General features: G+C 36.3%; 1 protein-coding gene across 5 annotated transcripts; it reads left to right on the top strand.

Annotated features, from left to right (window-relative positions):
- The first annotated feature begins 254 nt into the window (after nt 1-254).
- Nucleotides 255-11735, top strand: LOC128678539 (zinc finger CCCH domain-containing protein 11C-like). Of its 5 annotated transcripts, none has more exons than XM_053760122.2 (7): nt 255-433; nt 695-776; nt 1418-1537; nt 2162-2299; nt 2964-3108; nt 3778-3903; nt 9263-11735. In XM_053760122.2, exons 2-7 carry the CDS (start codon nt 717-719, stop codon nt 10255-10257), a joined length of 1584 nt encoding a protein of 527 aa, XP_053616097.1. In that variant the 5' UTR covers nt 255-433; nt 695-716; the 3' UTR covers nt 10258-11735. The 5 variants fall into 5 exon arrangements, with proteins under 5 accessions (XP_053616097.1, XP_053616096.1, XP_053616094.1 ...); XM_053760121.2 differs by having other exon boundaries at nt 256-433; nt 2967-3108; nt 3769-3903; XM_053760119.2 differs by having other exon boundaries at nt 256-448; nt 3769-3903.
- The last annotated feature ends 24 nt before the right edge of the window (nt 11736-11759 follow it).

Below are 11759 nucleotides of genomic sequence, written 5' to 3'. Positions count from 1 at the left end.
GCGGCAAAGCTTTTGTGTACCTAACATACAGTGCTGCACTCTGGCGGGATAAATGTGCAGTAATACTCCTTAAAATAACTCATTGTGTACAGAGATTTTAATAATATTTAATAAAAGCAAGTATGACATTGACAATCATCTGGCCAATAACTACAAAGTAAGCTTAATTTTGATTGGTGTATTGAATAAGCGTGGTATTTTTTGTGGCAAACACAATCGAGACGTTTTATGAGTCTATGGTACACAGCACAAGCCAATGGGAGGATTTTTCTTGACTGTGGGCATGAAATGAAAGTCCGACATCGCCACATGTCCGCCATATCTACTACATCTTCTTTCTAATAGTGACGTTCATATTATTTTGTGTTATTTAGCACTGTTGTGTAGATATTTGTTGTTTAATTTAATTATTATTTAGTTTATAAAATAGGCGGTGAGTTACATGTTTGTAAGCATTTGTTGGATTGATAGTTTTTGATTTAGAATATGTTTAGCCGCGACGTGCTGTACCAATTTGTCAAATCGAAAAATCATTATTTTCTTGGTTTAAAACGTAATTACCGGCGTAATTAACAAGTTATCGTAACTTATAACACGGTGTCGACGTTTTAAAGGTTTTTTGTTTTGTGAATTTGTATCGAGCAGTGTTTATTTGTATTGCTTGCAAGATAATATGGATTGTCGTGATTCGCAGGCCCTGCTCGGCGGAAAACACCATGGAATCCCCGAGAAAACTAAATGATTGCTACTTTTACTACTATTCTACATGCATCAAGGTGAGTACTTTTAGTGTTTTTCTGATTATTGTGAAATAGAAACCTGCAAATTAAATTGCCTGTCAAAATACTTGACAGCGCCTAAACAATGAAGAACTTCAGATATTTATACATTTATGTAACAAAAATAATCACCATGTACTTTTAAATAATCAACATGTTAATATTTACCATATTTATTGACAATGTATTGATTTTGGTACCTGCTGTATATATTTAGGGGTTGGTTTACTTTAATATTTAATACAGATTTTTTTTGAAATCGTGATAATGATTTTGGAGAGGATAAGTAAGTGAATACGTATTTTCCTAGGTCACTTGTTCCTTTACATAGGTGACATGCATAAACCACAAAACTACTAATAGTAGACTAGTATTTCTCCTCTATAGTTGTCTAGGCAGATTCTGATTCTGGTTACCAAATGCTGTGCAAATTGAACCTGTGTTTAGACGCCAAATGGCTGCAGAAGAAACCAGGTAAATAATAAGATGAGAGAGCCTGTGTCATGTGGTCCTGATCTAGAATAGGACTACTCCAAATCCTCCCAAGGAAGTTGTACAAGGCGACTTAAGGGACTTGCTAGCTGATAGGCAACAATAGTATCATGTTACTTAATAGCAAGAAACAAATTTCATTTCAGGGGGACAACTGTGTATTCCGGCATGAGCCATCGGCCCTGGGTTGCGAGACCATGTGCACCGCATGGCAGCAGGGAAAATGCTTAGACAAAAGGTGCAAACTCCGCCACATGGAACTTAGGGTATTGTTTCTATTCCTACTAATATATATATAAATGCAAAAGTGACTTTTGTAAGAATGTATGTGTGTATGTTTGTTACTCTTTCATGCAAAATCTGCTGGACTCATTGTTATGAATTTGGTATACATGTAAAATATAATCTGGTATAACATGATAGGGTACTTTTGAGCGCAGTTAGTACATTAATATAAACACACATTCACAATGTAGTTCATGAATAACAATGATGGCTGTACCTACTTGTTATTACACTATTTTCTAGTTATATATTATTAACTATTTGTGGAACTATTTGTTAAATGAGAGTGTCTAAAAAGTCCACTTCTGGGCATAACCACCGAAAACAGCAAGCAAAGAAGAGAATGACACATTGTTCACTTCTATTCACTTTAGTTAATTAGGGGTATCTCAAGAAAATGCTGCGGCAAAGTTTATTGCGCTACTTCTTCACCTACACTTTGAAAGTCAGCCACAGACTTAGTTTTAAATAAATTTTTGACATCAGTAAGTGAGGTAAAATCATTATAAGTTGAATAACGAATTTCGAATTACATTTTTAACTTGAAAAGTCTATTTTGGAAGGGTTTATTGGTTAAGCTTAAATTTTGTATGGCGGGATTGCAGAAAAACCGCAAGCAAATACCATGCTACTGGGAGAACCAGCCGGGCGGCTGCCGCAAGAAGCACTGCCCCTTCATGCACAAGAACCCCGACGCCCGCACCGACGGCATCGCGCCCAGTCAGCCCGCGCCCCCCGTCTCCGTTAGTATCTCTATATCTACCCATACTTAAATGCGTGAATTTGCTCCGGAACTGGAGGACCAACGTTTGGTGCTTGCGCTGGCGTCCCCAACCAGGAAATTATAATATTTACTCTTAACTTAGTGACCCCAAAGTGGATCTAGGCCCCCGAAACGGAAGAGCGCCATAGTCTTCTGCTGTATGCTATTTTTTGCTAGTTCATAGCTCCCAATTAACACATATCAGCCTCCACAATGTGGCATCCATATATCCAGATATGTAGGTTATATCTGGTTGGAGGACTAGAGTCATTTCGCAGCAGTGATATTCTGAAGCTTATGCAGTATTTCAGAAATCCTACTGCGGGTGCGCAAGGTATGGGGAGTACAATGAGCACAAAAAAAGCCAACAGTTCGATGTGCGTTTACAACTCACCCCATTGCATAATAATATTATAAAGTGAAAGAGAAACTGTCATCTTTTCACGGCTGAACCGATTTTGATTAAATTTGGAATAATAGTTAAGATTATATAAGATACAAGTCAAACATAGGCATTTTGTTTTTAAAAATAAACCACTTCTATTTTAATAACTTTGCCTTTTCTATATATATGTATATACACAAGCTCGTGGTTGTTCAACCTCCTGGGTGTAATATCTGAAGAAACATGTTGATTTCGTTAGCAGCAATCAACGGCCGCGGCTCCAGCGCCGGCGCCGGTGCCGGCGGTATCTGAGAGCGCGGCCCTAGTGTCCGCAGTGTCAGCAGTGTCGGCGGTGTCGGCGCAGCCGCCCGTGCCACTGTTGTGGCCGCAGCAACAGAGACAAGGTACAATTTCTTTAGTTTTAGTTGTTTTCTAAAAAAGAATATTCAAAATCGAAATATAATGATTATCTAATAGCTAAATAGTTAGCTAGTTGACAAATGTTGGTTTTGATACTATTTGAAAGCCCTTATATTAATAGAAACACCAGTGAAAAAACTTACTGTGATGACTATGTAATGCTTTCCAAGATATGATAGAAAATCATTCACACATTTTTGTACTCATCATAAATGCTTTATACTAAATGACACGAACTATTTGACGTCACAACTTTCTAAAATGTTCGCAAAGAAAGACATGTTTGTTCGACAGCTACATTAGATATTACGTTTATGGTGATGCCTTTTTAATAAAAGTTATTGCAAAATTTCAGTCTTAACTATGGTCGAGTTTGTTTTAACAATTTCATATTTTTTTAAAATGGCCTTTTTAATTTTAAATCTTCTTATGATCACAATGATCCTATATCTATTTAACCTAGAATGCACATATTTTTTACAATTCTCTGATATCAACTACTCTATCGAATTAGTGTACGATCGCCTGCAAAAGTTCAGTCATACTTTTGAACCGAGGAAATAGAATTGAAGAGTATAACTGAAGTTTTGTAGCCGAGCGTGGACGGAGGAGTAGGCCAAGTATAACCGTGATTGACGATCCAGTGGTGGTAGACTCAGCCATCCTGGGCGTGCTGCCGGGCAGTGAGCTGCTGCCGCGCCGCCTGCTGCCGCACGAGCCGCTGCCGCCCGCGCCCTACCCGCTGCCCGTGGACCCGCTCGTCGTCAACTTCGAGGAAGGTATGAGGCTCTACTGAAACTACATGTATTAAGCCCCCGCTTCGTGATCTCCCAGCTCTTGCTCGTGTCGATAAGCGAACGTGTAGACGTTGCACCGGTCCGACTTTGATACGCGGACACGTGTTATTGTTTTCAATTTTGACTATTAAATTTGTATTGTGTTGTCGAGCGGTGTTAATCTACGCGCCGATGGCGTTTAGATAAAATAGCGTTGTTTATTATGGTTCAAAGTTGACTGGTGCAGCCTAAAGGTGGCGCCGTCGACTTTGACGTTAAATTTAACGTGCGCGGATAAAAACGCAAAATACGCCGTTTGTCTAAACGCCAGCGGGGCGCCGCTTAAAATTAACGTCTAATTTGACAGTGCAACTCACGCTTGGTGTACTAATGTAAAAGATTTCGGCCCTGTTTCACACCGCTTTCTGATAATATAATATTTTGTAATCTGAGAGATAAAATGAAATGTTAGATAAATCTGTCTGATGTGATTGACCAGATAGCCCTATTCAACACTTGTAAAATACGATTTTAAGCTATCTGTTTGATATGTTACATAAGCTAAAATATATTTTGTCACTATCGCCCTTTATAATATTTGAAATTGTCAGAAAGAGACAAAACTTATTTTAGTTTTTTAACTATTTTATTAATAAGAGGGTTTATCGGCAAATGGTGAAACGAGCCAAATTACCTTTTAGTTGGTTTAAATTTGAGAGTAATCATTTAAAACAATATAGTAACACTTGAGATCTGGTGAGATGGAAACTAGTAAACATCTCCGTAGATAAGTGTAGCGATTGAGTTAAATTATATTTTACCCCCTTCATTAAACGTTGTCGATGAAAAAATGTATCGAAGTTATCCATATTTGACGCACTTCTTGCGTTAATTTTTATCATAGACTAACGATTTATGGTCTCGAAGTATTGGGAATCTTTAATATTAGTATTCAAGTCGATATTTGCTATGTATATGATAACCCTTTCGCTTATCCACAAGGTATGAAGTACGTCGTTGAAGATAAATAATTTGGCCCATCATAGTATTTGCTTTAGCATACATTGCGATTGTAGTTTCGGGCCAAATATAAATAATGGCGTCCGTAAAAATATCACGAATAGGGGCTTAATTATGTAACATTTTTAAATTCCACCAAATATTATGAAATATTAATTTTGTTTTAGTGCATTATTAATTTTGGTGATGTTTAAAAATGATTATACGGTAAAATATTTTAAGAATGTTAGTTGGCAAATGTAGCTACGAACGCAATGAACTTAGATGTTACCGGGTCGTTTATGTAACTCAATCACATAAAAGAAGCATCGTATATTCAATTAACAATGTTATGTGGGGCTAGCATGAATGTTTGTGAGACTAATCGAAATCGACTTTTTAATATGGAAAATGAAGCTTCTTTTTACGTTTTCATTTTCTGTTCAATTATGTCGTTGAAGAGACGTTTACGGTCTCGCAAACATTCGTGCTAGCCCACTGATAGTTATTGTCACTTTGCAAAATAATATATTTGTTTTATTAGTGACTCATCAAGCAATATTGTTTTTGTACAAATGGAGGTCTATAAATTTATTGAAACCTAGTTGAATTTTTGAGACTTGCATAGAACAGTGGCAGAGTTTTATATAATTGACTCTTTTATGTGATAGAGTTAACTTTCAGTCTAAAATGAGTCATCACTCTTAAAAAACTTTGTATTCTACCGGAGCGCGTAGGAATAAGATTTGGAAAGCTCATATTATGTTAATTTATCCTTATATGCTATGCTTTTAGAGGACTTTGGACTCCCTATGGCACTAATGTTAGGTCGATTGTAACGGGTTCTGAGGAATCGACTGAACAATGTCTTAAGTAAAACATACCTGAGAATATAGAAGTAGACATATCTATGAACATGTTAGTTATTAACTATATATGTATGTATCCCGTATACAGAAATTATGGTAACCGGCAAAATAATATGTATCAGGGTTGAGAGGGAGATAGCTGATGTAGTGTCATCCCTTTCTTTTTAATTATTGGTGGATGAGTAACAAACCAATGTCGCAACTTAAGCTATTTTTAACCATTACAAACAAAAATTATAACCTATTTTAATTAGAATATGTTTTGTATATCATACTTTACAATATTTGACAGTGAAAAACAAAACATACTTTAACTGAAATAGGTTTTTATTTATGAATAAGAGTGTGAGTAAAGGTTCTCTTACATAGCTGTTACAAAATGTTGTATAACATTTGTTGTCTTTGTCATCTGTTACAATGTGTGTGTACAAGTGAAAAACATACATTGTAACTGGTTGAAGCGGCTCTTTAGACATTGCTTTGTAAATCGCATCAAACATCTCTCCCAAGTCGGGTACGAATCTTGCCGGCCTGTGCTCGCGTACATTGTTTGCGCGACTCCTCAGACGAAAGTAATAAGAGAAACGCGACGGAAAAGTTATAAATAAGTATTTAGACAGACTGACATTTTCGTTTTATAAGTGCCAACATACGAGCCCATATGTGTTACGATTAGCTTGGAGATGTTTTATTTTACCCCATGTTATTAGTTGTAAGGAAGTATACTTATTTACATGGCGCAGGCGCGACGGGAGATTTTATTTATTTACATTTTCTACATGGGTTACGGTTATATAATTTCTTTTAGTGTTTTGTAAAAAGAAAATTATTTTTTTAGTTAAACTCCCGGCCGGCCGCGCCCACCACTCTGTGTAAACATAGTATTTTGTTTTTCCTCAATAGTCAATTAATGTAGTTTTTATATAGCGTTGATTGGATTCAGTTCCTTTTTTTATTAATTTGTAATGCTCTGACCCAAGTTTATATTGTAATATTGGAAACTGGATCCATAGAGTGTTTTCTTTTTATTTTAAAGTTTTTTGCCGATAGAGGCAGTGGTTTGGTTGGTTTTTAACAAGCATAGATAATGTTTCTTCACACAAAAGATCGAGTCGTTGCCTCAAGCTCGATCTTGGCTCTCTGTCCGACGTTGGTATTTTGTAAAACGTCGGTATTTTTATATTATGTGCAATAAATTAGGAGATATAATCTTTCATATCTTACGCGTTATTTCAACAAGTTTCTCGCAAGTGTCATACATATTTTAATTTCTCAGAAAGACACGCAGTGGGTCTACCATTAATAAAGACAAGTATTTGTGTGTTGAAATAGGCAGTTTTATATAACTTGTAACTACTATAAAAGCTAAATAAAAATTTGAAGTTTCGAGGTGAGAAACCACAGCGAGAATCTTGTTGCTAGAAATGACCCTTTATCTAATTAGATTGGTAAATATTCTCTCGCTTTTCATTTATTATATGATTATATAGCAGTTTACGTCAACATCGCAGTGCATTTTAAGTTATAGTCGACACTGTCGATCATTACTTAAAATTCACTGCACTATTTTTAAAATAGATGTTGGATATAATCTTTGTCTACGATAGAAAAGTACATAATAAATAGGTTAAAATACAAAATAAAAATATATATACACTATAATATAACTAATTATATAGGTGACGAAAAAAAGAAAAAAAAAAGAAGCTTTATGCCTTTAAATTGTTTGTATGTTAGTAAGTAGGACGTTAAGGGGCTTGCGCAGTATAATTATTATGGTACCCGCTGCCACGCCCCACTTTACATTCGCACCTGACAGTTAGATAGAGCTAATAAAATAATACAAAAATGTATATCTAGGAATAGGAGCGCAGTTGTGGAAACATTTTTTGATAAACCGACCCACAGACTGAAACGTTTATCGTGTTGAGTTTGTATTACCAAGTTTAAATGATTTTGAAATATATATTATACTTATAATTGTTACTGGTAATACGATTGGACGGCTCCCGATACACTAACGATTGAAATTGACTGGTTACGATGAAGTATCCGCGCGGACGCTCTGCAAACGGAATATTCGTTTTTATATATTTTTGCACTGAGACAAAGTTCCTATATTTATTACAAACAAAAGAATCTGCGAAATGTACGAACAGGACGCGTCGGAAAGCTAAAACAACTTGTCTATGGTCCATGGTACGCCTAGTCATTATTTATATATAAAAGTAATTAACAATTTAAACTAAACAAGCAAAAAGAAACGGGAGAGAATAGTTAGTTTTGGACAGAAGACGTTATGATAATTTTAAATGTGCTCATTAATTAAAAACTTTTACTTTGGTCTGTTTTAAATTGCCTCTGAAGATATATCGAGTGGTATGAACTGATTTATATATAATTTAGTATGAATTAGTACAAATGCCTAACAGGCAGCTCGTAAGGCACCTTTATTTATTGGAATAAAACATCGGTTTCGTAACATTAGCAATATTTTGTATGTAGTGTAACATTAGTAGCGTCTTTAATATACTTACTATTTATTTACCCTTAGGTTAATTGTTGGACTGTTACAATGTTTTCTGTTAATCGAGAGTTTTCAATAAGTCCAGAATTGTTGCGACATTGGAGACCTTGACAACGGGGAGGTAAATTGGATTTGTTTATTTGACAGTCACACCTATGATGCAGGATCGGTAGTGCAGAGTGCAATATGCAGTCCTCAATGTCGCAACTGTTATAGTAGACAACAGCTCCGCTCGTCATTGGAGAGCGACGTCTGCCGTAGGAGCGGACGGTAATTATAGGCTTTTGTGACTTTAATGGTTGTTATATTTTAATATATGTCGCATGTGTTTCTCTCCAATGAATTGGTGGTGATTTGTCGATTTAACAATCGATTTTCTTCGGTCTTTAATAATGGATGAAATCGATTGTTAACCGAGTGATGTTTAATAATATTTGTATTTGCGTGAAGAAATAAGATGAATTTAGCATCGCTGGCACCTGACGCAATGTAAGCGTCTGTTCAGGAGTGCCGTATGCTGTAGCATAGTTCGATTTTGTATTGAAGAGCGGCCGCGGATGCTGCGAGCCTCGCCGGCTTCTTGTTTGAATTGAAACGGGGTTGTTGTTATGTTAATCTTAGTCTTATGTTGTGTAAGATTTTCAATATATCTTTAATATTAGTAACGCGTGTGTTTAAGAACTTTCTTTACTTAACTTTCAAACAGATATAGGACTCGTATTGGAAAAGAATATACTTTGGCTTTGTTTAATCAAATTGTGTTTAATATACCAACGAGTAAATAAAATGTTTCGTAATTATGATTTTTGTAATTATTTTTGACCGCCCATCCCGAGCTTTCAGGTCTGACGAGAACACACGCAAGTAAATCGAGTCGGGGTCGTTTCAAAATTAATTACGAAAATCGTATCTGTCACTCGTTCGGTAAAGACGATCCGACTAAACGATTACCGGTGTGTTCTTGCAGAGTCTGACAATGAGAGCGCTCTGTCGTCGACGCCGACCAAAACGGTGTCGCCCGAGGAGGCGCAGGGCTGCTGCAAGTCGCAGGAGCTGCTGCTGCTGGAGCGCATCCAGGCCGAGGCGGCCGCCTTCTACCGCTACGATGCGGCGCCTGCAGACAGCGACCGCAAGCCGCGCCCCGGCCTCAAGTACGAGCGGCTGTCGCTCGACGAGCTCGCCGGCAAACAGGCGGCCGAGCGCCGCTCCTCGCTCGACTTCAAGGTCCTCTCCCTTGAAGAAATCAGGGCTCGAAAGAAATCCGACACCATCATACACACCACTCCCATCACGCTCAACTTGAGTAGCAGAAAGCGAAAATTGTCCACCCAAGAAACTATCACCACCTCCGGCAATAAAATAATCAAAGTTGTTAGAAGTAATTCGATAGTTTATAAGAAACTTGATCAAAATGCCCCCGCGGCGTCTAGTCAGCCCAGAGCGGATCAGAAACAAAGTGAAGAAACCGTCAGTAGGAAGAGGACTCTGTCAGAATTGAGCATAGACATTTATGATATACAAGATGACGAGCTCGATGATAGCTGCCACGAATTCAAGAAAATTAAAGTGGCGGAACAAACGCAGAAACCTAGGCTCATTAGAAATAGGTCGAAGTCTAACAAAGAGAGTAGCGACAACGAGTCCAAATGTTATGAGGCTGACAGCACTAGAACCGATGATTCTGACTCAGAAGTACAACTAGTTAGTATAGAAATCAACGATAAACAAATAGATGTAAGTAGTGAAATTATAGATGTAGAAACTACAAAGTTAGGCGAGCCTATAGATATAGTGGACCTGAGCGACGACGATGTAGAGGAAAGTGACGTGACTGTGTCAGACTTCAGCAGTGATTTAGTAAAGAATGTGCCCGATGTTGTGGCCAGCTGTCGAAGGAATGTTAAAGAGAGTACAGATAATGTGATTTGTGATATAGATGCACTTCTAGATGAAGACTTATGATTTAATATTAGTGTAGGGTAGTTTAGTGTAGGATAAAACAAGATAATGCGTACAAAGTACTAACAGTTGATGTCCACATAAGTCGACATTACTTATCTGTGAAACTAAGTATGGAAGCCACATTTGGTTCAGACTTGGTTTACTTTTATAAATTTGACTTTAAAGTAGGTTTATAGTCTTTTTTGATTCTCCTCCACATGTGGATGGGAATTGAAGTCTGATACAAAAGGAACAAGTTCTTACATATTTATTTTATTTACTTATTAAATAAAATATTAAACACATCAGACAACAAAATAATCTTAGAAAATTGCCATAAATCCAGGCCAGGATCGAAAGAAATTGCTCAAGTATAAACTATGTAGTGAATAAGTAAATGCATTTTTAAAATGATTTCTTTTTTTATTATATTCTGGTTCAAATTTATGATCTTTCTCATACGGATTGTTCAAGCAATTTATGTTGTGTAATCGGCCTGTAGTTTATAGCTGTAGAAAGGAATTATTTACATATGCTAGAATAGCATATCAAGTTTCTTTAATTCTCATTGTCTTCGAAATCCATGGTGGGGATGGTAGGTCATCTTGTGTGTGACAGTCTGTGTGGTGTGACAGTGAGTCGGCTCCTCATTACAGTTTGTCGTTTTAAATTCTTTGACAGAAGAGTGCGAGCTAGGTACATAAAAGATTAGAAATGCATGCGAATTACGTACTGCATGTACATTTTTTATATTTCTGTGTTAATAGTTTTAGCACAATTAGTTAAAGATGTAGCATAGGGATGGAAAAGCTTTAACTTTAGTTTATAGTGCTGTAATTTTGTTGATGAGAAGAATAAATGATATAAAATCGTTTGGGTGCAATTTTGTTAACGTACGTTCGAAGATTTTAATGAAACTCGTTCAGAATTAGAATAGGATAGTACATTCATCAGCATATTAACATACCAAATTTAATGCAAATTCGCATCTATTGCCGCCAAATAGATGTGAATTTGCGTAACTCGACGTGCGGCTGACTGTAAGTGTACAAAATGTTGAGATTTCTAATAAAACAAGTTTGTTGATCCAAAAAATTATTTATATAATGTTGTATTTAAAATGTTTTATCGACATCACACAGTTATTCACAATCCATTAGAGTCTATAATTGTACAGTTATAACTAAGAATAATAAATTCGAAAGTAATGTCTCATTGGAGATCTCTAAATGATGAGTTTCATACCTACAGTGTATGTGTGTGAGTACAGTCAACTACAAAGATGATCTTTGTACAGAAAAATCGCAAACAGAATGTATTTGTTTAGCGACTTTTATCATCGACTGTACAATTGAAAAGAAAACTGTCTACAGCCTCAATTAATTATAACAATACATTGAAAAAGATTCACATTACTGATATCTTGTACACCAAAGGAATTATTTACAGTCTTATAGCTAACAAGCCCTGTTTTATGAAAATAAATACAGTACATCTAATGTTTTTTTTCTATTTTTTTGGAC

This window comes from Plodia interpunctella, chromosome 20, assembly GCF_027563975.2.
Source record: "Plodia interpunctella isolate USDA-ARS_2022_Savannah chromosome 20, ilPloInte3.2, whole genome shotgun sequence".
In the NCBI taxonomy this organism is placed as follows: Eukaryota; Metazoa; Arthropoda; class Insecta; order Lepidoptera; family Pyralidae; genus Plodia; species Plodia interpunctella.
Note: the sequence above shows the minus strand (reverse complement) of the source record. Positions and strands in the feature narration are given on the sequence as shown.

Bases quoted from the DNA above. Each gene is read 5' to 3' on its own strand.
- LOC128678539 (XM_053760119.2), top strand. From the start codon at position 717: ATGGAATCCCCGAGAAAACTAAATGATTGCTACTTTTACTACTATTCT. The intron at 2,300-2,963 runs GTTAGTATCTCT...TGATTTCGTTAG, and splicing joins AGCCCGCGCCCCCCGTCTCC to CAGCAATCAACGGCCGCGGC. The intron at 3,109-3,768 runs GTACAATTTCTT...TTGACGATCCAG, and splicing joins GCCGCAGCAACAGAGACAAG to TGGTGGTAGACTCAGCCATC.